Raw genomic sequence first — 25,860 nt, 5'->3', positions numbered from 1 at the left:
TCTTTTGCCTTTCAAATCTCAACAAATCATCCTTTCAAGCTGCATAAATTTTCCCTTCAGAGCTCTTGACAGCCACATTCCCATAGCTTATGTCATTGGGGACTCCCTCTGTGGCCCATGGGAATCAGAGAATGATCCTGCTAGAGCCTGCCATATCTCTCAACCACATGGACATTTCCATAATTTTATCTTTGATCTAATAAGAACTCATTATTCTTGTAATAAAAAATTGTTTTTCTTTCATAGTATCCTGATCATGGATCCCAAATAGAAAGCATGAGGTACACGGGTTTTGGATAGCTCTGGTCATCAGTATGTGTCAGCTCAAAAGCTCTTGCAATCAACAAGAGCTGAAAAACAGAAATGCACTGATGGCTGAGTGCTACCACCTGCTGTAGACCTGAAGACAGAAGACTTAAAATTCAGAAGACTGAAAATTCTGCCTTAGTAAATCAGTAACATCTGCCATGGCCCCTCACATTTATAAAAGAATTTGCAAATATTAATTAATCACCACAGCATTTGTGTTGGGTTGTAGGAAATTCTAATTACAGCCAGTAGAATATTTTTCACCCATTCATACACATGTCAAAGACAAACTAGCTACAGACACACGATATATCCATGTCTATCCAAGCACAGCTCAGAGTTCAGCCATGGCCCTTTGGGAGCCCACCACTTGTGTGTGTGGCATCATTTGTGCAGAGTGCTCACCATTGTTGCTCAATGTTTGTCTTGGTATCAAGGAACACCAAAGAGCCTGAGACAGGAACTGGCTATGGCCCAGAGACTCACCTGGGGCATCTCCTGCTCAGTGCCTGTCTCTTCTCCCCAGCAGCTTAGAGACTGTACCGGGTTGGAGTTCATTCACAGCAGCTCATCTTGTGTTGTATTTTAGATTTGCAACCAAAACAATACTGATAACACAGTGATATTTTAGATATTGCTGAAAAGTGCCTGCACAGAATCAAAGCCTTCTCTGCTTCTCACTCTGTGGCCCCTCCCCAGTGAATAGACTAAGGGTGCACAAGACATTGGGAGGGGACACAACCAGGCAGATGACTCAAATTAACCAAAGAGATATTCCACACCATGAAACATCATGCTCAGCAATAAAAGGGAGGAGACTTAAAGAGATTAGTCCTCCTTTTTTTTAGGAACTGGCTGGGCATAGGTCTACCTCTCTCAGGACAAATTTAAGCTAAACACTTGGAGACAGATTTTATACTGCTGTTGAGCTTAGCTTAACATATCTAACCTGATTTACAGCAGCTGAAAATTGGGTCCACATGCCTTATACTACCCTTACCTCACATATAATCATTCTGATAAATATTTATTTCCTTTAAATGATGTTATCACCTTTAAATCCATCTATACTTATTTAAAATCTGTAAGTCAAGACATTTGAACTCAAGAGTTTCTTGACTCTTTCCCTTGATCTGTGATAGGAGGAGATAAAAAATAGAGGCAAACACAGGCCAGGTAGTATCCATTTCCCTGCCCAAGAGAGAATGTGTTTAAGAATGTGTTCATTCTCATTCCTACTCTGTCAAAAAGCAGAATGAAAACCGCCATCAGACCTACCTGGTGGAAGGCAAGAGGTGACCTCTTAATAGTGACTAAGTGTGGCTGAGAAAGACATGAATAATCAAGAAAAGTTTGAATGAAGAGAGGAAGCAACACTTCAATAAGACAGAGAAGGTGAAACCATGAAGATGTGTAAGGAGAAGGGTGATACAGAAGTGTGAGGGATTAAGACATTCCCTTCAAGTAGAATCATGGGTGGATGCAAGTGAGGCTAAGTTTGTCTGCATCAAATTCAGCTTTACCACAACACAACTGAATAGTTGCGTTTTCATACTTACATCTCTAAGGCAGGAAAATGAGGGAGAGGCAACAGAGTTTTGGCCAGTGTGTGGGTAGGGCCATGCTCAGAGCTCACACTCTATCACTGAGCATGACTCAGATGTCTGCAATTAATAGGAAGGGTAGGTGCTGTGTCTTCACCTGAATTCAACAAGCTATAGATCAGGATCCTCAAATTTGGATCAAGAAGTTAATTTTTTATCCTGTCCAGTACATTTTTCATATTATCAGGGACAAAAGGCATAGATCACTGGTCAATATCCTAAGGTTTCATTTATTTGCAGTGTGTTAAACGACACTTTTTTCTCATCATGCTGTGCTAATTTTTTCATTAAAACTAGGCTTGCCTTGCAACACTTAAAAAATGTGAACACAAGAAGAATTAGCTTCTCCTTTTTCCTTCTGTACTGCTTTGTGTATTTGTGACTGCTTCAAGACCTGGTGGGCATTTCTCCTGACTGCTCCCTGTCCTTGATGCTCATCTTTCCCACTAACCCAGTTTACACACGTTGGTTAGGCTCTTCCATTATTCTTTTTTAATGCATACTTACACAAAACTGAATTGACTTGGGATATCACATCTCAGGTGCTCATAAGGCCTGAAGAGTATTGTCCTGACAAAATTTTGGGAGGATTGAAGGTTTCTCCTGCTAAAGAAAGAGCTATCATATGGAGTCCTGTTGTTCAAAACCTTTGTCTGGGGCTTGCTGACTGAGCAGTCTTCTTGACTTAAGTCAAACTATGCACACAGAACACACTCAGGTGTGGTGGCTACAGAAAAGGGATCCTCCTGGTTTCTGGCCACCACATGCCATAGGTTAGCAAACGTTAGTGATTTTTAAATTACTGAAATGGAAGGAATCACTGTACAACCAATCAAGCAGCACTCAAAGAGGAGGGAAACATAATACAGTATTTATTTGTTTATCCATTGCTCACGGTCTGGTGAGCATAGCGAAGTGCTGCAATTGTATTTATTAGCAAATCCGTCTTTCACACTGATTTGTAGATGAAGAAAAATATTTATATAAGGCTTGAAAGAGCTTTATCAGGGACTTTGAAGAATCCTAATTCAAAATGAGGAATTTCTATTTCATTTTAGAAAAATGTTGGGACTCCAAATTTTTTTTCATCTTCATTGAATCTCTGTTTAAGGAACTTTTGAAGTTTGATTGCAGTGAAGTTGCTTCTTACAAATGTATACATTCTGACATCAGATAGAACCTTTACTACTCTCCAGGGTAGTCTCCATTATATGTCCTCTCAATGTAGTCTCCATTATAAAATATTTGCATGAAATTATAGCATGCTTCCAGCTTCCTGAAAGATGTCAGTGAATAGCTCTGTATAATTTGCAAACTACTGCTCATGATGAAAGGTTAGAAAAAGGCTTATTGCTATCCTTTACTCAATAATTATTTGTATAAAATTTTATTATATACTTTGAGTTGATCTCCAAACGCATCAAGGAAGAATACCTCCCTTCACCCAGTATGGTAAAAAATAAATGAGGATGATGAACATTCAAAGCGGAAAGGAGAAGAAATGTAAGAAAACAGGACTGTACAGACTGTCAGATCAATTGCTGTGCAACTTAATATGCAAGATGATTGCAAACATTTGTTTAAATAATTAGAGAAACAGACCACCTGCAGCAATGGACAACTTGGTCACCTTTCTTCAGCTGCTTTCTGATTTGGAGCTTGGTATTTATGGTTTTTTTTAAGTTTGTAAAATCCTGTTTGTGCACAGTGAAACTGGACTTCAACTCTTTGGTTTTCTTCATGAAAAAGCTGGTCTGGTTTTTGAAGCAGCATACCAGTACTCCCTTTTTGGAAGGGCTGCTGTGTGACTGAGGCACATGTGAGTGCATAAACTTAATACCGCAGTAAAATCCCTTGCCATCTGACACAAGTTTTTTTGCTTTAAACTATCTCCTATGAAGCACTCACACCATAACATGTAGAAAATCAAAGGCTACATAATTGCTGTCTTATCCTGATACACAACATTCAGTACCTTGTTATGTTTTCTGGCAGTTTTATTGAAGAGTTGCTTTTTTGTTTTTTTCACACACCTCTGTAAGTATGATAACATGCAGACTATTTTCCTTGGTTTATGTCTTCTTTGAAGAGATTTTCTCTTTCACTCTTTTAAACAGTGGCAACAACACTTAACAAATTTCAGCAGAATTGATGCTTTCTTCATCTGGGTTGCCTTCTTTGACTAGTACCAAATAATTTAGGCCCTCTTGATTCCTTGTTTCCATTAGCGTGGCTGAAAGAACGCTGTCTGAACCTGCACATGGGATATCATTATCTGCATTAAAAGAAAAAAAAAGAAAGAGAAAAGAAAATAAAATTTACATATTTTTAAAACTTTTTTTAAAAAAGAAAATACAACACTCAGTAATACACAAGCAGTATTAGAAAGCAAACAAAATCAAACAGCTGCTGGAGAAAGTTGGTCTAATGACCTTTTAAGAATGATGATTCAAATTTATTTTCTGCTATTGTCTGTGTGGACCAGAACTTTTAAGTAAATCACTTGGGAAAGGTTACTTATCAGTGTTCATACCTCCAGAGGTAGCAATACTGTCAAGACTTGCTACTTTTCCTTGTAAAGAAGCATAAAGCAAAAGTGATTTTAATCTGAACCTTTGTAGTAACCCTGCTAATAATACTGCTAAGGAGTCCTATAACATTGGCAGTTTTCTATCTACAAAATCATGATATACTGTCTCTCTAGAGGACTAGTCTAGACTTCTGTCTCTGTAGTATTCTGCTCTTCCATAAGCTTAAACTTGGCAATCCACTGTGTTTTTCACGTTTTAAAAAACTTTCCATTTTTCCTTGATTTGATGCAGTTTATCTATACATAGTCACTTGAGATTTATTGCAGGGGATGTAAATTTTTAAAAATATAAAAATTGTTAACTAAGAGCTCAAGTTATAAGCACTACTATTTTTTGCATTTATTTGTGTAACATGTCCCTTCTTTTATTACACTCCCTTCTTATTTTACTTCATAACTGAAAAATTAAGCATGTGACATTCAGGGTTATCTGTTCAAAGGAATCACAAGCATTGTGCTATTCCACCAGGCAACACACAATTTATTATGTCACTATAATCATGCATCTCCCCAAGCTATAAATTCGGAAATTTGTTCCACATGCTTGAATCCATTAGCATAGGAAATATTATCAGGAAAAGCCTGAAAGAGAATTTTGAATTTAGAAACCTGTTAGCAAGATGGGGTTTGGGACACAGAGCAAACTGTGGTCACATACCACAGTGACTGACAGCAATGAGAAATCATTTGATTCTCACTTTGTCAGTTCAGGGCTATTATGGCCATATTTAGTAATTCAGCTCCAACTAAGCCTTTACCAACCAGTTCAGCTCTTCTTTGTAGTTGTCTTCTTTATTTAACTTAATGGCAACCTTCAGGGACAAGTTGCTTTGCAAAAGGCACACAGGCAAATGCTGAGGGGACGTTTGCAGCAAACTCTTAAGAGGGAAACCTTAAAATAAGGACCCAAGTAAAACTGGGTATTTACAGACCAGACATATGCCGGCTGACCTGCCTAAGTATAGAACACTAGAGGAGCATTCAGATTTGTTTCCTGTATAAGTATCTGGAACTGATGAGGTGATGTTTACACAAATGTGAGTATGAGGTCACTGAGATATTTTTACCAGATATATAGATACATTACTAATTCTTTCCCCAACAGGTCTGAAGAACTAGAGAATATATAAAATTTTATAATCCCTTTTCAGCTTATGCACCACTGTGTTTCTCATTACAGAAAAAAAGAGCTAAAAAATCAAACACCTTGCCTTGGTTTTGCTTTTTGAGCTGTGGGAATGCAATAAGGAAGAAATACTATTTTTGCAGAATATTCTTATCATATCCAGTGATGGAGGAAGAATATAATATTGATGACCTTTCTCCTATGACATGTGTAAGATACATTGCCACTTTGACTGTGACATTTTTGACTGTAAGTGCCCTTTCCTTCACTGTTGAGTCATCTCTTAGTGCTGTGTTCTGTGCTGAGGAAAGTTTAGCACCATTCTGCTCTCCAAAACAAAACTACAGAAAGATCTCAAGTTATATAATACAGTGCTTGACTGTTATGTAAGTCAGCAAAGCAAGCAAATTATTTTTGCTCTTTTAGTTGGAGCAGAAGAATGGATAGAGACAATGGATGGAGACACAAAATACTAAAAATGAGCTATTGAAGAAAAAATTCATGGCATATTATGAAATTCCCCAGAAATGTGAGAACTAGAAGCACTACCAGCAACCTGGGAAGCTGTAAGTCAGTTCAGAGAATTCTGAATAATCTTTGGAAGGGCCTCCCAAAAAATGTTAAGAAATTGAGGGAAGATAGAGAGAAACTGGAGTGGAGAGGCAGGTTGGTATATTTATAAGATATCACTATTTTCTTTTCAGTTTTAACATTGCTAAAATTAGTTGATTGATGTACAGTCATGCTGGGTTATACGTGAGTAAATGCAGGATAAACCATGTGATGTGATCCCCTCAGATTTCACAAGCAAAGCTGGGCTGAGTCAACAAAACACCCCAAGAGGAGACGTCCAAGGAGCACCTTCATAAAATCTGAAGTCATGCCGGAGAGTCAGCTCTACAGGCTTGAATTCTGAGGGGTTGTCTACACTGTGAACTGCTGCATAGTGTAGAGTTACCCAGATTTGCTTTAAACAACCTACCCCAGGGCACGAGGCAGGCTTGCCCTGTCAGTCCAGAGCTTTGTAGGGGCTGAGGAGTACCCCACTGAGAAGCAGGATCCCACTGAGCTCTGTGCTGTTCCAGGCTGCTTCCTACAGCTAAAATGGCAAGTTCAAAGCTCAGCATTGTACTTGCACAGACACGTCTCAGGTCCTAAATGCACGTGGACCTTGTTGGACGCTTTTCCTAGTAGAGCTGTGCTTAAAGCTTAAAGCCTGTGCTTAGAACTTCTGTGTAAAGCACATCAGAGCCAAACTGCAGGTAAATGAATTACAACACCTCTCTCTGGGGACAGGCAGAAGCTTACTCTAGAGAGCCCCACACTAACTGACACACGAAACAATGATCGCCTGACTCATACTATAGAGGAATAGAGTTTGCTTGCTTAGCCTCCTCTGAGAAGACCAGCCCTGACCTGATAAAATCTGTGCTTTCCCTTTCCCCATCCCAGCACCTCAGTCGGCTGCTTCCTGCCACAGCCGCAGAGCCAGCCAGTGGGTCCTGCCTCATGACTGCAGAGTGCCTGTCCTTGCCTGCTTGGTAAACTCTGGGGGCTCACAACATGCTTTGAAGTCCTGCCTAGAAGGGTGCAAATTTTTGTGGTGTCTTGATAAGCAGACGAGGGGGTTTTGGTGTTTAAATTCAAGAAGGTGACAACATTTAAGAAGAGAAAGAATGTCAGTAGAAAAGCTGATTGGTTGAGACTGAATAAACTGATCTAGAGATGCTGATCTTATATTACAGCTATTTCAGGGCCAGACCCTCAGCTAGCATAAATTAATGAAGTTCCGTTGAAACCAGTGGGGTGCAACCAATTTACACCAGCTAAGTAGCCAGCCAGAGACGTTACTAATTCCGGGTGACATAATCCCATGTGATGCTTAGCACCTTCAGTATGGTAAGGTATTTAGAAGTCCAGCCACATTTCCTGTTTCTCAGTAATACCCTCCTCTTTTTCTGGTACATACTCGGTCCTTTGTCACTGCTACACAATGTATGTGGCAGTAAACAAGAGACTGGCTGACTTACTGGCATGGATGAAAGATATACCCCCCAGCAAACACATTTGAGAGAAACACCTGATGACATATCTTTGTTAAGGGTGAAAACAGTGGCTATTGAACCTTGACTTCTTTACTTCAGCCACTTTGGTTAGCTCAAGGAGACAGCTCCTATGTAGAGAGTATTTTCCTGATACCTAATGGCCACCTGGAGCTGGAGGAGCCATGTTTCAGTTTCTGCACATAGCCAGTAAGAATATAAATAGAACAAATATATATCCGTTTTAATACTCCACTCTGTATTATGTATCAGTGGAGATATATCTGTGTTTCCTGCCTAATGAAGCATATGATCTTGCGTGGTTCGAGGGTGACTCACTGAGCTTTGCTTTTCTGTCAGACGCTAAAGGTGCTAAAAGTGAGAATTTTGTTCACCCTACATTTCCCCTGCATTAATCTGCTTGAAGAAGTCCCTCTCTTTTTATTTTAATGTATTTTTTAGAGAACTGTGTACTGAAATCTCTATGTCCTAGTAATTACAGATATAAACCTGCTTCTTACCTAGTTTGTTAAACTTTATAATATAAATGCACAAAAAAAATCAGTTCCACATTTGCTGCAATACCATAAGACTATACAAACAGGAAAGCACTCCCTTTCTCCAAGTTACAAAACAGGATTAATTTTACCAAATTTTAACCAAACCAGGTCTTACATGTCCAATTTAAGTTCCTTGCCTAGGCTGTCTTTACAATCAACAGAGAAAGGAGGAATGAATCACTTTGTGGAGATGCTTAATCCACATCCTTGCCTTTACACATTAACATCCCCTGAATATGTCTACAAGTCTCTGGTGACTGTCATACAGCCTAGACACCCAGTGTAAATGCAGTTTTTATGTTTTAGTTGCCTATATCTATCCACATCTGTCCACACATCTGTCTATGCAAATGTCAGCTCTTACAGTCTCACACCATCTGATTTTTTCCTTTGGTCTACGGCAAAGTATTGGCGTGACTTCACTTGCAGCATCGTATGGCTCATGTGCACCCTCTGGAACCAAACACCATTTGTCTGGAGCACAAATAAGAAACTACTACACCACCAAGATCCCCTTTTCTTGCAGTGTTGTAACCACTCACTCTTTTTTGGAAGGAGGCTTTTCTCTGACCTCTGCAGGCTTTGGGTCAGCTGCTCACTAAGCAAAGTGGGGAAGAGGATTACTGAATTTCAGAAAAATACAAAGGAGACTAGATACAAGGTTCTAAAAATGTTGCTTATCAACACATCTGCTTTAGAGAAGCCTCCATTTGCCCAAGTGATTATTTTTTGTTCAGAGAGGTGTGTGGAGTAGTTTTTATAAGGGAGTTGGGTTTAGGAAAATAAACTGATGACTCTTACATGGGGAACAGAAAACAGATACTTAGCCAGTACAGAGAGCAAACATAAATAATGATGAAATTGCTGATTCCAGCTTTAATATCAACTCCTCTCAATGCAAAATTTTCCACAGAGATTTAAAAAAAAATACAAATGACAGTTTTAGCAAGTACCTGGACTGCTGAAGAAATAAATACACCGCCTTTGGAAAGAAAAATGAAAAAAAGAAACATTACTAAATTCTAACTCTTGTATCTTGCCACATTTTTCAAGAAGTATCTCCAGTTTAGGAATTTAAAAATCATGGTTTTGAGGCCAAATATGTTTCCTTTCAGTCTTTAGTCTTTTATCCTGGATTTTCTCCAAATGCCTGGCATCTCCCCTTGCCAGAGGAGCCTCTTTTTCAGAGTAATTAGACATCTTTTCCATATAGGTCCAAAAGGCATAGTGAGGAGTAGCCTTGATAAGAGTAGTCCTTCTAGTTCATAAAGGCAAGAAATCTCTCCAGCTGCTTAATGCCCAGTTGTCTGATGTCAGGAAAGGCATTTGCCAAATCAAACAGGTGTTTCCATATGTAAAGGGGCACTCACAGGACCTGAAAAGCTATAGCGCTCTCTTATATGTGCAAATGTAAAAACTGATGTCTGAAAATAGGTGGTCCAGTTATTTTTACAGCAATGCAGAGCTGTCCTCCTAACATGCTGCACTTCTTGGAACTGGGGGAAGAACAGACTATCTTTCAGCAATGAATGGGAACTCTGGTGACAGGGCCTGTGCTCAGGAAATTCCCATTGAATTCAAAACCCACTGGTGTCTTAGTCCTCTGGCTGGATAGTGCTGCCCTCACTCAAATAAATATTGTTACTGCTACTTTAAGCCCAAAATCAATGTCTTGGGAAAGTCTGTCAGAGCAAGAAGGAAAAACTCTAAACTGGTAGACCCTGGTCCTGAGATTACTTCCCTCCCTTCCAATGCAGCAGCACCAGGAGGTGCTGGTATTGCTCAGGCGTGTTTGTTGACATTTGATGCCTGCTTTAGAAGGGTAACTCTTGCAATAACACAGCATGTGCCTTTTGCCATCCCCATGCTATCCTCCTAGCATGCTGTCCACTAGCAGCCTGTCTGTATTGGTTTACCCACACTTGCCATCTCTGTGCCACACTGCACTGGCATTAAGGTTATTGAGAAAATCTAAGGTTTTTCAGCTCTCCCACCTATGAAAATCACCAACAGCATGCATGGACCTGCTAGAAGTGTGGCTAGGTAAGACTCAACAGAATTTGGAAGATGTATGATTCCCTGTAAGGCTAAGTATCTTAGCTATTTTGAGGCATGTAATTTCACTTTGCTTGACATTTGTCTCTTTCTTTTGAAACTAGGTCACCTGGTGAGAGCAAGCATTTCTTGGCTGGACACTCGTGGCTGGAGTTTCATTACACACAAAGGCCAATGACCGTGTAACATTTTTGGAAAATATTGTCGAGGACAATCCATCATGGAACAGACTTTTGGATTATTTGTTTTGGCTGTCATCTTTCTACTACTACTATGAACACAAGAAACACTTCACTTAGTCCCAGCTAGAAATGAATACAAATTATAAAAATCACTAACTTATTATACAATGTGTTACAAATTACAGTCTGAGACATATTCCATGCCCCAAACTGTTTTTGACAGGGTCATAGTGGAGCACACATTTTATTCTGAAAACTCAAGTAGAACCTGAATGGCCTTTTCTTGCTTAAATCAATCTCACTTCTGGAGCCCACAGCTTACTGAATTCCACTGCATGAGATTTACATGGCAGGCAGAAAAACTGTCAAATTAATTCAAGGCTGGAGAGCTACAGAAAATTGACATGCATGTGTCCTTGATCAGAAAATCCAGCAACAATAAGACATCTCAAGGACTCTAGAGCTTCAATCAAGTAAACAGCATAACATTTTAATGGGCTTATTAAGACTGTGCTTGGGAAAAGAGGGAGATAACCTACAGGTGAATTATAAATATACAGGAAAATAAGTAAGGCATTATACATGTAAAGAGCTAGTCAAGTGTTTAGTCTTTTAAAATACATTTAAATGGAAGGATGATATGCAGATGAATAAAATTCAAGCTGCCCTGTTTCCTGAAGGGTATTTCCTATATGAGAATCACCAAATGAACCTGAGGAGAAGTTAAGAAGGACTTTTGAGAACTGAAGCATGAAAACATTGAATAGAAGCATGAAAACAGTTGCTTTGTCTTCTCCTCCCCATGTAGATCCAGCAATGGGTCTATGGCAAAAGCAGCTGGGCAGAACTTATGGAAAGGGAAGAATGAGAGGAAGCAAGAAGAGGGAACAGGACAGCTGGTGGGGAAAGGTCCAAAGCTCGGGAAGAGAGTGTGCCAAGTAGAAGTTCTGACGGCCAAAGCTCTGCCTACACTGAAGCTCTGCTTACCACAGTGGGCAAGATTTTACAAACTAAGATACTATAAACAGATTTCATGGAGTCTGATTTTAAAAGTGACTGCTGTCAAAAGATTCTCTGACTAAAATTACATTATGGAGTACAGAACTACTATTAAGACCACCCTTAAAGTTCATTATACTTTATATTTATACTACATTTTCTGCACTCAACTGATTTTTTTTAAGTTTTTGTCCTTGAAACTGACACTTCATGGAAGCCTCAATCCATGTTTTCCTTTGCAACTTGGTAATTTCTAAGAATGCAACTTTTGTTCCTGGCAAATAAACAAAACAATGGGGTTTTTCTGTGACCTCTGCTGCCTGGCAGACCCTGACATTTTGGCAAAATAATGTTTCTTACATTAAGAATATGGATTTTTCATCCCAGTGAAAGTAATTATTTGCTTAAATTAAGCAAGTTAACAGCTGGAGAAAGATCAGACTTATCTGACACATGCTAAGCAGAGACTTGCACTGAAACTAAAACTCTTTCATGTTACATCTGTGCCAGGTCTATTCCAGCACAAAAACGGTAACCAACCTTCCAGCCCCTTTTCCCAATTCCAAGCAGCAGAAAGGTAGGTTTCTCCAGAAATTTCAGCCCTACTAAAGATTTTGACAGATATTGATGTAATGCCACAAGAACTTCTTAGCTCTGCTAGTTTTCATGTCTCTGTTGCCTGTGCAGTTAGGGAACACAGAGAAGAGATGTCTAAGCCAGGAAACCAAACTAGCTGAGGAGTGGGCACAAACAATTGAGTCAGTACAGCCCTGTGTCCAGTGGAGGCTGTGCTCCTGTAGCCATCTGAAAACTAAACATCTAGTCTGAGATATTATAGCTGAGATGTTGTATTTTGGACACTATCCTGAGCAATGTGTCTGGGGAGACCTTGCTTGAGCAGGGATGCTGGACTGGGTGACTTCCAGCAGTCTCTTCCAGTCTCACCCACCCTGTGACTCTACGTGAACCAAATTAAATACAGCAAGTCACCTGGATGCCAGCCACCATCAGGGAAGAGTGAGGCAAAAGGTGACCCCTTTCCTGCTGTGATACATGCCCAAAAAACAGGACCTGTCACTTTCTGCTTCTGACTGCAGAGCTACCAAGAAGAGTATCTTAGATAAGACTCCTAGCCTGTAGACAGCTGCATTTAGGTGAGACAAAGTCCATCCAAAATGTAAGGCCTATTAGCTTGGGCATAGTGCCTAATTAATTGGCTGTAGTCCTTTCCTGAGCTAATGCCAGGCTTACATTTGTGCCAGACTAAGTATCTCTTTCCTGAATGTCGTTATTGAGAGCTAAGATACCCTTAAAGAAACTAAAGAATTGCACAATATGCAAATTGTTTTTCATTATCACATAAGGGTGAAAAATCAGCTGTTTAAAAAGCATGAAATGATAGTTTATCTGTGCTGGTCCCTTCATGTCTTTATAAAGTATTTAGTCTTGTAATGTAAGCATGCCATGAACAGACTGGATTTGATATAAAGAGAAACCACAATGGAAATAAACTGATATTTGTAAACCTTCACCAAATTATAAAGATGAACAAAATATGAAATTAAGTGACAATTGAACAATGCCAGTGTATTGAATATAGATGGTATCCTGAAGAAAAATGCCTATGTAGTTGTGTAATTGAGTAGTGTATCATTCCTGGGATGGATCAGGAAGTTTTCAGGAAAACATGAAGTACTGAAGTATCAAAAGTTTTTGTAAGTCAGGGTGAGTTCCTAGTTCAGTAACAATTTGTGAAGGGAAAAAAGAAAACCAGAAAAAAATCACCTCCAAAATGAAGCCTTTAGATATTTTAGAAACAGTCAGGTTTGGTTTTTCTAGTACGGAAAGTAGTTCTTTTATCATTCAATATTTTTCATTATAAACCATAGCATGCAAACAGATTAAACAAAAAAATTAATCTATGAAATAAAAGTGAAATATTTCAACGGATAAAAACTTTCTTTTTGTGGAATTCAGATCACATTTTTTACTAATATTGTTCACTTTTCCTCAATATTTCGTTAGTCAAGATTTACTGCAGGATGGGAATAGATTACTATTCTGGCCCAGCCAGGATGTTCATTTCTATATTTAGATGATTTACATCCCAGCTGCACAGACAACTTCAAATTTAGCATTACCTTTTTTCTTAATTCCTGTCTTCACAACCTTAATAATGCTTTTATATAATTGAGCTTTGTTGTGTCCCATATCTTATGTATTCCTTAAGACCACTTAGTTTATTTGTTCACAGCGTGCAGAGCACAGGCAAGACCTGAATGACCAGGGTTTGGGCTTGGATAACTGCTACCTTACTAGGGTGCCAAAATGGTTCCTCACTTGCAGGTGGCTGCTGAACCAGTACTCCTAGGGGAAGTGCCTAATGGCCATGTTTAGCTCATGGAGAGGGCATAGATGTCTTTGAAATTTGGAGAGATTTCCACATGGAAGCCTTCTAAGGCTCACCTGGCTCTGCAAGGAACTTAGGCATCTATTTTAGAGGAACAGGGTTGTGAACTACTAAGAATTCAGATACAAATTGGATGTCTCTGTGAGTCAGGCTTAATTACAACTTCATCTGGGCCTTTTTGCTTGGTAATCTTATACACCCTTCATCTAATTCGTTGTACCTCCCAGGCACAGAATGAACCCTTACAAGTTCACTATGACAGAGGTAAATCTTTGCTGTTTCCTCAGATTCTCTGGCTGCTGTGACAGCCAGAGGATCTGAGGAGTGACAAATGCAATGAAAAGCACTTTGCTCACAGGGCAGAGGCCACAAGAATAGTGGATGCTGGCCCAGACTCACCTTCAAAAGCTTCATTGATGACTCCAGTTGATGCCCCTCTGTTTTCAAGGCAGCAGATGAAGGACAGTGGAGAGTGTCTTATCTCTTGCAGTTTGTCATGAATACAAGAGAAAGTAGGTCTGTTGTGAGGTTCTTGGGACCAGCATCTTGTCATTAAATCACATCTGAAAAGAAATTTAAATGCAAACAAAAATGATAAGAGTCATTCATCTCAACACTTACCATTAAAGATCTGGGAAGCAAGTTTGGCCTGAAAACTTTCTGTGCAGTACAAAGATCATCATCAGCTACTGAGGCAATGAAAAACAAATTAAAGATCAAATTAAAGTTGAGAATAATTACTGTGAAGCATTGAAATCTATCAAAGTTGGATATTTTTGAGATTGGAAGCAGATATAACACTAAAAAAAAATACACATTTGCCATGAGCATCTGCTCTGAATGAAGAAGTCAGGAATACTTTCTAAGAAAGCAGATGAAGAAAAGAGAAAAAAAAATTAAAAAAACAAAGGGAAGTGTAAAATCAGAAATTAACCTGAAGTTTTCAACTTATTTAATCCTCCTTCAACTCAAGCTATCTCACATTCAGGAGAAGTTCAAGGCAAAACCTCCAGCACAGGGAGAGTTAATTTCAACCTCTACCTCCAGACCAAAACAAATAGGAATAAGCTTTCCAAAGGCAAACATGATATGAATTTCCTCTGCGTGCAGGGATTCCAGCCCACCTTGTACAACACTGTCACTACCATTTAGTGGAAAATTTACCTCCTGTTTGTCTAAATGATCTGGCTGGTTTTTATTCCTTGCTCAAGGTGAGTTTACGCTACACAAAACCAAATCCTAAAAAAGCCAGAGAGAGACTGGCTGAAAACAAAAACACAGCCAGCACCTGGACATGCTAAGTGTTGGGAGTGGAAAGAGGTCTCAAAACCAGAGAGCAGCCAGTGAAAGGCTGGTTCAGGAAGCTGCATCTGGAATGTGGAGCATTTACCTCTAAGCCTTAGGTTCAAACCCTCCCCTGACAAACATCTTCCCAGACCTGCTGCTATGTGATACCAAGCGTTAATCTGTTATGCAAAATGAATTGCCTTGCTCAGATCTTCACTTATCCACCTTGAAAAGATGACTGCTGTCCCTCACCACAACTGGGCATCTTAAAAAGCCCTTGCTGACAGCTGGGAGGAATCACTTGGCTTCTGATTTTTCAATGGTATTTTTCATTAAAATATTAGTGTCAAGTGAGAATGTGAGTAGAAAAATTGTTTCAAGGCCACTTTTCATCAACCTGTATTCTTGTGGTTTTCAAGTTGAACAGACTAATTATGTTTTTTTCAAAAGGATTCCATGAAATTTTGAAAATCCGTTTTAGGAATTGAAAAAGTGGTATTGGCTTCCTAACACTGAATCACTTCATCTGCTTACTTTCAGGAGTACTGGTTATTACTGATGACACTGGAAATATAGAAAGAAAAGAACTGACTAGGTCTCAAAAAAAGGTTAAATAACTGGTTTTCCTTCTGCTGCCAGCAAAGTGTCTGTCACACTGAATTCCAGCCTTGGATGCTGGAAGCCAAACAACCTTCTTTCTGGTAATGCTTGTTGGTAGGATATTCAGGCAAAAAAAACATGAGCTCCGGTGCTGTGCTTCATCAGGTTTGCACTTGGGCTCTCATGAGCAGAGCCTTGTGGAAAAACAGCCAGCCATTGACCAAGAAAGAAACAGGAAATGATACAGAAGTCATAGACTCTTAGAATGTTTTGGGTTGGAAGGGTCCTTCAAGGATCATCTAGTCCAACCCACCAGCCATGTGCAGGGACATCTTCCACTATATCAGGTTGCTCAAAGCCCCACCCAACGTGGCCTTGAACAGCTCTGGGGATGGGGCATCCACAGCTTCTCTGGGCAATCTTTTTCAGGGTTTCACCACCTTACTGTAAAACAATTCTTTCTTATACACAATCTAAATTTACCCTCTTTTCATTTATGAAACAAGAACATTGTGAGTGTGGAATATGAATTATTTTTTTGTTTGATTTCCTATGACCAATCTCTGCCTTTCTAAATAACTATTTTTATTGGACAGTCTGCTTTATAAAGCCATTCAGTTTTGCTATGGAGTAAGGATATTAACTTCTGCCAAAACTGTAATTCAGTACTGTAATTTTCTCATTTTAATTATATTCCATGTTTTTATTTCCTAAATCAAATTACTTGGTGATTGGCTTAAAGTATCAGTACTGGTATTTTTCACTAAGTGTTTAATTCAGATAGGCTTTAGGTTTCTAATGACAAAAACTTTCATGCTCTCCCAGAATATATCTGCAAATTTTACATGTACAGCTATTTCTGGCATGACATTTAGCTTTTGAGGCATGCTGTGACATCCAAAGTTTTAAGTCATATGGCAGAAACTTTCATTAGCTCAGAAATGCATGAGTAGGAGACCAGTGAAGAGGTCTTAACCATGCCAAGACACATGTAAGTGACAGATTGAACATATTCCTATATTTTTGGGGAACCAAACATGGGCTATCAAATAGTGCATCACTTCAGCATGAGAAAGAGATCCAGAGGATTCCCCTACTTCATGGGGAAAGCCTGACAGGAAGAAATGAAAAATGACAGTTCCAAACACAACATTAGCTAAAGTTTTATGTTAGGTTCAAGAGCTAACCTTTACACTAGATGTACACCTACAAACCCACACTTCACACTTTGTGTTTTATCTGGGAGCAACAGCCAAATGTCCAACAGAGCTGCTTATGTGGGGCTGGTTAGAATTTGAGAGCCTGGAAAAGTAAAGGACTAATATTCAGTATCTGATATTGGAGGCAGAATGTGAACATTCCTGAAATGCACTATAGTGCACAGAAGCTACAGGCATTATCAATTCTTTTCTCACATGAAATGGAAAATACAATTTATGTGTGATTTTCTTAGAAAATGAGAAAATTTGTCATTATAAAGAGCCCCTGATTTCACCTGATGCATTCTGTGCAAGCCTTCTTTTCTCTCACTCTCTTAATCCCTCTAGGGGATCATTGCCAGAAACAAATTGTAAAAAGCTTTTAGTTACCAAATAAAAATTTCTTATCAAAGTTGCTTGTGTAAGTTTGCAAAGGACTGAGCATTCCTAAAACTGCAGCTTCGAGTCAGCAAATGTCCTGGTGCTTGTACAAATTCTCTAGACTGCAATCCACAGTCTAGAGAATTTGAGTATTTGTTAAATTGTAAAGTTCTGACTCAGTTCAGTCCAAACCTTGGCATTCTCTTGCATGCAAGCTTCATACCCACGTGGCTGTGCCAGATGTGGATTTCTGACTGCAAATGTTTTTACATTCATAGATCTAATTCATGTTTCAATATATGTGTCTCTTTTATACATCCCCAAGACCCTTTTTCAATTCTTTACCAAGCTTTACCTAGTCACAGTTCTCTGGGGAAAAGCAGGTGATTAGTTCCTGGAGCAGCAACTTATGGAGGCAAGGGGAAGAATTTTTTCCCCTTCCAAATAAAAAACCAAGCAAACAACCCACTTCCTTCATGCTTTTACACCCTACAGTTTCTGTGCCAGCCCTTGCACTTGCAGTGTAAGCCCATCACAGATTCCTAAACACTTCTCAGCTGAAGTACTTTGGCCTTTGAACTCTCTTCCTATCAGTGATGGTTTGTTTTGTCAAATGACAATGAGCAAGTCAAAGTGCTGGGGAGACAATTACTAACTACTGATGTCCTGATGCAGGTTCAAAACCACAAGGAGGGAAGCAGGAATGTCAAGAATCCTGGCATGCCATTAATGACCTAGCAAAGCAGCAAAAAGCTGTTTATGCTACTGACAGAAGCTGCATGCAGGTGCTGAGTGTTCACCAAATAAGATAAAAGATGGTACAAGAGTCTAAGCTCATCAGCTCTTTGGCTTTCAAAGACTACTATTAAGCACTGATCCTACAAGTTACAACAGGCAGACCAGTATGTAGGACCTATCTCCTATGCTAAATTCAAGATTTGGGACCTTAAAAATTATTTCAAGCAAAATTTTCTTGCTTTTTCTGAAGACCTAGTCACTTGTTTTAGGGCAATTTATGAGCCTTTGCTTAAGTTTGAATGTCATGGATATAGCTTCCTCTTGCACTTTTTTATTCACAGGACAGATGTAGGAATGTTTTTGGGGAAACATTTCTCAGCAGAAAATATTGCAATTAAAATTTCTTTGGGCTTTCATTTGTTCTGTGACTTCCAGTTCTCCCTCTGTTATTAAAGTAAAATTCTAATCTCTTCAATTCTTCAGTTCCTTCAAGTGGTAAAACTTGGTTTGGGGTTTTTCTGTGTTTTTTATTGCTATCATGGTATTTCAGCTATATCTACATAATGATAAATAATCACCTTCTCTTAAACTCAGAACATATTTACTGGTGTAAGATCTATCACAGAGGTATTGGCTTGCCAAACACAGAATTATTCTCAAGTCTTTTCCTCAGCCCTGGGAGTAAGAACTGTTCACTTCCAGTAGCCTCTCCTATTTGTAGGACCACCTGTCAAGTACATTGCTGTGACTGCTTTTGTTGAGTGAGTGATAAAGAAATTAAGACATGAAATTAGACAATACTGAATGATTGTTAAGCTCATGTTCTGCTTCCTCCTTTATACACCTCTATAATTAGTATGGGTTTGATCCACTTGATGTATTCATCTTATTCTGTTAATTGCAAGAATTTTGCAATTAAACCTGAGTTTTATGCTCGACACAAGCAGAAATTGAAGGATTTACTTATCCAGTCCAGCTAAAGACTAACCAGAGGTGCAGACTTCCCTTTTCCTATACTGCTTCAGCTTTTCTTACTGGCTTTTTTGAATCCTCTCTTCAAAGGGCAGAGTTTATTTTTCATGTGCTCTATTATTAGTCTATTCCTGCACCTACCATTAAGAAAGAGAGTTTTATCTACAGTCACAGACACATGATGTAAAAAGACCAGAAAAGTCTTTCTTAGAGCCATCTTAACTTCAAACCAATATCTTCAGGTACTCTCAGCCTGTGCTCACACTACTACCAGATCCATGCCTTAAATTCTTATTTACTAGTTTGTCTACTGGATTAATTAGCAGGTTGGCCAGTTTCATTGGAAATGAAAGTGGAGGATGCTATGCCCTTCATGGGCATGACCAACCTTCAAAATGATGACCAACTGGCAAAAAGCCTCTTCCCTCTTATAAATATTATCAACAACATTTAAACAAAATTAACTTACAGGTCATCAGGACAATTGTTTGGAGACTCCAGCCTTCCTCCTGATCGTACATGGTGTAAAACTTCTGTATTGGAGAAACCTGGATATGGCTGTTGACCCAAAGTCAATGTTTCCCACACTAGTACTCCAAAAGCCCTGAGAAACACCATGAAAAAAAATAAAAAGAGAAAAATTAATAACCATAGCCATCCTGATACCTCCCTATTAACAGATTGTGTCTAACCTAAGAATAAGACTCAGAAAAATTAGGAGCAAGAAGACAGAATTTGGTTTTGTCCCTAAGCCAGCCTTATAACAGCTAAAATAAATGTGTAGAACTGAGATGCTTTCCCAGACTCACTGATATACAGCTCAGAAGACACTGAGTGCCCACATCTTCCCCGGGAAACACTCAGGTTGAGCATGTTCTCATATAAACAAGTGTTCCGAAATCTCTAGAGGTGTCGTTTAAAATGGAGAAAGACAAGCTCTTACAAGCACCACGTGGAGCAATCAGCATCTCATTTGGTTTGGCACAGAGTACTGAACTACTTTCTTAGATAAGAGAAAGAGTAGTGGTCAAATAGATAGGTGCAGGCACTGAGGACTTGGACAAGACCCATGGACTGAGTATGTGTGGCCACCGAAATCTAAACTTGTCTGAATACCAGGTTTCATGGATCTGATTTAGTCTGGGTTTGTTTTTTTTTTTTTTTTTTTGCCATGTTTCCTGGCAGTGGGTCTCTGCTTTTTCACAATAAACTCAAAACCACTCAAATGCACACTTTTAGTTAACCTCCACAAAAAAAGTACTGTGACCTTCCCCTGATCATGCTGCAAAGTCTGGTCTTCAAAATAAAGAAGTCACTAGAAGAGGGTGAAACTGTAAGGGCAAAGTATTAGGCTGTTGGAAGGAAATGCCAATAAACCTAATGGAAAAAAAAAATGGAACAGCATGCAGGCAGTCAATTCACTGCCCTATCAAGCAAAAACCACACTGTGGGCCTGGTACAACTGTAAAATTATTTGAGTGACACTAGTTCCTGCCAGCCAAAATCCAAAGATCTTAATGCATAAAGAAATATATCCAAGAAATATACTGTCGTGGTGTCAAATATTTCATTAGATCCCTAAAATTTCACTTAGGAGGAAGTCTTCACGAGTCTAAAAATTATTAGAGATGACAATATAAACCCTGTAATTTGTCCTCTAAACCAATGTTTTCTTGCTGCAGAATTTAGTTCAGTTATTGCCACAGCTTTGTGGTTGCTATAACTCACCAGACATCAGAGCGACTTGTAAAGACACCATCAATAAGGCTTTCTGGAGCCATCCATCTGACAGGGAGTAGACCTTCTCCTCTTTTTCTGTAATAATCATTTTTATAGACATCTCTAGCAAGTCCAAAATCTCCTATCTTTACTATCCGGGATGAACGCCCATATTCCTTCTCAGACACAAGGCAGTTGCGAGCAGCCAAGTCCCTGATTTGTGAGGCAGAGAAAAGAGGATGGAGTTAGCATTGCAGAAAAACTCAGGTCTGTAAGGCATCTGGCTCAACATTCTCTTCAGAGCAGTGCCAGCCCCAAGGCTGAATCGAGTGATTTAGGGCCTCACCCAGTGAAGTTTGACATATCTTCAGGAGATGACACAGCCCTTCTGGACAGCTTGTTTCAGTGATTGTTCCGGGATGTTGTGAACAATTTTATCTAATTTCCTTTGCTGTCATTTGTACCTGTTGCTTCTCTTCTTTTCCCAGTACCTCTCTGAGAAAAGTCTGTCTCTGTGTCCTCTAAAGCTACCCACTAGGCAGACAAAGACACTACATGGATCTTCCACTTGTTCTCCTCTCTGTTGCACAGGATATGATTCTTGCCTAGGGTGCAGCAAGCCCTTAGTTCAGATCTTAGAGTAGCACACTATTTTGGGAGAGAACTGTGAGTGATATTTAGCAGAAAACATGGTGTTAGATTTTACTCCAGTACTCTCTCCTGTCATGTTACATTGTGACATCTTTCTAGACATTTTTTCCTGGGTAAGATAATGAGTCCCAATACTGTGGGTAAACCTGGGAAGACTAAGGAAGTACGTTCTCTACCTGTGTATAAAATGCATTTTCTCTAAATAGACACAGCCTTTGCAAACATCCAAACATATATCCAAGAGGTCAGTGACACTCAGTAAAGGGCTCTGGAGCTGCAAGAAACAAAGACAGAAGTTAGCTATTTCTTCCAGCTTTACCAACTCAGAATGACAAACTCTCCATGGAAGATTTCTTCATTGAAATGTGTTTGCCCATTTGAAATGTATTTCCCCATTTGAAATAAATAGCTGTATTAATCAGTATAATAAATTTTTCTAGTAGAACACGTATATAGGTATTTCAGTAGAATTTAACGCTGACTGCAGATTTGATCTGATTATGTCAATGAAATATACAATTGCTATAATGCTATAAAATTTCATTTTGACCTCACATCATGCCATGCATATTCCCAATCTGCACACTAACTTGAGAAAAATTTACTTGAATTTGTTTATTCTTCATTCTTTTCTTTCCTTCTAAAGAATTTGAGGACACAGGCACAGGGACAGTATATTCTTATATGCTTGGACTATGCCTCTCACATTAAGGATTCTGTTGTTATTCAAAGACAAAGAAACCCCCTCTATGATTCCTAATAAACCACATAAACAGCCACCATTATTTATTACCACTTTCAAAAGGACAGTTTATGATTTTCACAGTGAGAAATCAGCAGACATCTCATGACTGAAACCACAATTTTGGTCAGTGATCTAATGACATTCAATCTTCATCACAGCATCACTAATTACAAGGTTGGCACTGAACACTGAGGTCCCAGGGTGTTAAGGAAAAGCCAGGTCAGACCTTGCAAGTACAGAAACAGCTGAACATCAGCATGGACTTTTAGAAAGGGAAAATCTGACAAACTGTGGGAAGTTGCAGGTCAAAAATATGATTCTTATGGTCTTCACCTTTTTCTTTCTGGCTCCTCGTAAATAGCTAAGTAGATCCCCTCCTTCCATCAGCTCCAGTATAAGATACTGAGGTTCATTTAACAGGCACACACCAAGTAACTTCAGAATGTGGGGATGATCAAATTTGCTAAACAGAAGGAAACAAGTGTAAGATGACATATGAGAAATTCAGCTGGTTGATAGCTAACAGAGTGTTTATTTATATTTGCAAGCAATGAATGAGCAGTTTGGCCTTTACAATCCTGCTTCTATGAACATGATTCAGTAGCTCTCAGTGCTGGATTTGCTCAGTCATGGGGAAAGTTCAGGGACATCCTTCCAAAACACAGGCTTACACTGTCTTTGACAGGCACTCTAATGCATGCACACATATTAAAAAGCACACTTCATTGTATTTCCAGGAAGCAATGAAAAGTAGCCAAATGGCAATTTCTTTCTTCATCACCTGGATATTAAAGGTATATATAGTTTTGATAGAATATTTTTACTACTATATTCACAGTAGAACTGATGATTCAGAGAAATACACCAAAGTGAAAGCACAAGGTGCAATATATTTTTTTCACAGTTCAGCAGGGGACAGTTTTTCACAGTACATTTGCAAGAGGAACAAAATACATATGAGTAATACTTCTAAGTATACTAGCAATTGTTTGTGTGTGTGTGTCTAAGACAGGGATTACCACAGAGCAATCACTACTCTCAGTACTGCAAGTATTCTTCAAAGAATGAGGAATATTTATTGCCTCTGACAGTGCCTGTGTTCTTTGAATCACTTCACTTGTGTTAGAAAATAGTTTTCCCCTCTCACACTGCATGAAAGCACTTGCACAAGCAGTCAGAGAAACTTGACTCTATTGGGAGAATTGATGGTGTCCGAAATGCTGTCAAATGCAGCAGCATAAACAAACAAGAGAGGGACATTTTCCTTCTAATCTCTTTCAATTCACCTAATCTCAGGTGTGGGCAAAGACTCTTGCAAAAAATGTGATTTAGAATTTGACAGTTCCCCCTGGCCCCTAACACATACCTCTCAATCAGACAAACTTTGGCACTTTCAGGAACAAAAAGAGGGGAAGGAACACCTGGCACTTTCCTCTGCACCCAGTGCAGACCTTTCTCCACTGAGCTGTCATGCCTTACTTCCCGAGGGATGGGACAGACACAAGAACTTCCGACATGTATTTGCACATAAATGACTCACCAGTAACCAACATCAAATGACTTTTTGAAATAGAAGCAACTCAATTTTCCCTTTGCTGCATAGAAATAAAGAGGAACAAATACTTCTGACTTAACTGAGCCAACATGCATAACATTACAAGCCAAATTTTAATGAACATCCAAAAAGGCAAGCAAAATTAAAGTTGCACTTCCATATCTTGCAACTTGCATTTTATATACCTTATCTGTTTGTAAGCACACAGATGCACTTATGTTTCCTTTCTACCCTTGGTTTCATTTATGAGACCTCACAGATGAACGTCAAGTGAAATCCTTAAGTCCTCCATGATGAAATAAAATAATTCTTTTTTATACTAAAAAATGAAATATTCAAATAATATAATATTTTTTTTTTGCCACTGCTGCTACTGCTGGTGTTTTTAATGATTATGTGGATTATATAATACTTAAACTTTTCTATTCTCTTCATTTCAGATTCCTTGTACTGGTGTACATATGGGCCCATGTCAATGTTTACATTTAAATGCAAAAAAATTTTCAATTATATACTCTTCCAGGATTTCTGGGTTTGGGTTATTATCTGCAGCAAGAATTGAGAGAGCCTCAGAAATTTTTACTATGGGTTAATATAATTTCCGTACTACACAGAAAAAAACACATTCACTGTGCTTATGACTGCTAGGTAGACTGAAGATGGATTATGAGGAGTTTACACACAACTCTTACTTTTTATCATTAATTTGCACTTTAATGACATGGTCAAATTTTGATTTTAACAAGCCTTTTACCTCATTCAGTTACAGTGTGTCATAAATGGCAAAAAATGCAAGCTATATTTTTTAAGCATGTAAACACAAAAAAAATTGGAATGCTGTGAAAATCAATTTCCAGTTTAATAACACCACATTTTCTGCAGAGAAATTAATCCTTCATTTTTTAAAAATTGCTTTTACTTCTTCATGAATGAAATAAAAGTCAAAGAAGTGCAAAAGTGCATCTGAAAACTAAACTACACCCTCAGTTTTATACTACCAGTTGAAAACTTCAGTTGAACTTGTTTCTAGGGACACTGTAGAAAACAAGATTTCCAGCTGAAACACAAAGCTTGTTATGTGAAATTCTTGCAGTGGTGACAGATGCATAATTTAACACTACCTCAATAGAAGGGGTATGTGGCAGCCCCTAGTGGCACATTTTTAAAAAATATTTTCCACAGTAAATTACAACTTCAAGGCATCAGTTTATTCTGATTTGTTTCCTTCAATAAAATGGGATAAGTTGAATACTGACCATTGCCTTTAGCAACTAACTTGGTTTAGGGGAGCAAAGACACTGAAATACACCAGTACAATCCCAAATAAATCCATGATATGAGCATATTGAACTTGCAGTCTATAGCTTAAATTTTGCTTATCAGATTTATAGCTTTAGTTGCATGACATTCATCAGTAGTGATTTACTAGTTTGGCAGAAACACAAAAATGCCAAATAATCTGTTTAGAGGAAAGTGCTGCTTTCATTCCCCTGGAAAGCCACCATCCTCAGATGATATCAGCTTTGAAGGGTACCCAGGGACAAAGCTGTCCCTACCTCATTAAGTGTGCCTCCTTCAAGAATTCGCTCTTCTCGTGGTCTGTCGCACCCTTCTTCAAAGTCTGCTCCCCAGAAAGCAGAAGTGTAGAAACATTTGGTCATCATCACTGCTACTACATGGTGCTTAAGTAAAACAATCAGACATAGATGTAGCCTTAAATACACATTATTTTCCAGAAACCATTACAAGGCTGAACTTTAAGAGATTTGCAAGAAACACTGCAAGGAAATACCCAGATCAGCCCAACACCCATTTCTCAGGTAAAACCTCTGAGACGGATCTCTCTGCCCATCCCATTCTGTTGCCAGAGAAATACATAGCTGTGATTACCTTGACTGCTACTTTGGATTCTCCACTTCCATCTGCCAGGATATCTACTGCAGTCCCTTCATATACCTCTCCAAATGCTCCACTTCCTAACAATTTGTGTAAGTTGAGTTTGTCCCGAGGGAAAGATGGCAGTGATTCAATCTCTGCTTGAGAAGGAAGAGTGCTACAAAACAGCAATACTAGTCACTCGTTCATATCTAAGGATGTCTGAAATGCTATCAAAATTCAAACAAAGCTGGTACTATT

At 38.9% G+C, this 25,860-nt stretch overlaps 1 protein-coding gene across 1 annotated transcript in view; it reads right to left on the bottom strand.

The window, feature by feature from the left end:
* Positions 1-3,889: 3,889 nt before the first annotated feature.
* Positions 3,890-25,860, bottom strand: part of ROS1 (ROS proto-oncogene 1, receptor tyrosine kinase) — an 85,710-nt gene continuing 63,739 nt past the window's right edge. Inside the window, exons 38-45 of the mRNA XM_059843297.1 lie at positions 25,615-25,777; positions 25,281-25,345; positions 22,503-22,632; positions 21,601-21,698; positions 20,783-20,986; positions 19,524-19,658; positions 14,277-14,440; positions 3,890-4,188 (exon numbers count right to left, since the gene is read on the bottom strand). Coding sequence (XP_059699280.1) covers positions 4,043-4,188; positions 14,277-14,440; positions 19,524-19,658; positions 20,783-20,986; positions 21,601-21,698; positions 22,503-22,632; positions 25,281-25,345; positions 25,615-25,777 — 1,105 coding nt within the window. The 3' untranslated portion in view covers positions 3,890-4,042. The remainder of the gene's footprint in view (positions 4,189-14,276; positions 14,441-19,523; positions 19,659-20,782; positions 20,987-21,600; positions 21,699-22,502; positions 22,633-25,280; positions 25,346-25,614; positions 25,778-25,860) is intronic.

Source organism: Haemorhous mexicanus, chromosome 3 (genome assembly GCF_027477595.1).
Source record: "Haemorhous mexicanus isolate bHaeMex1 chromosome 3, bHaeMex1.pri, whole genome shotgun sequence".
Classification (NCBI taxonomy): Eukaryota; Metazoa; Chordata; class Aves; order Passeriformes; family Fringillidae; genus Haemorhous; species Haemorhous mexicanus.
Note: the sequence above shows the minus strand (reverse complement) of the source record. Positions and strands in the feature narration are given on the sequence as shown.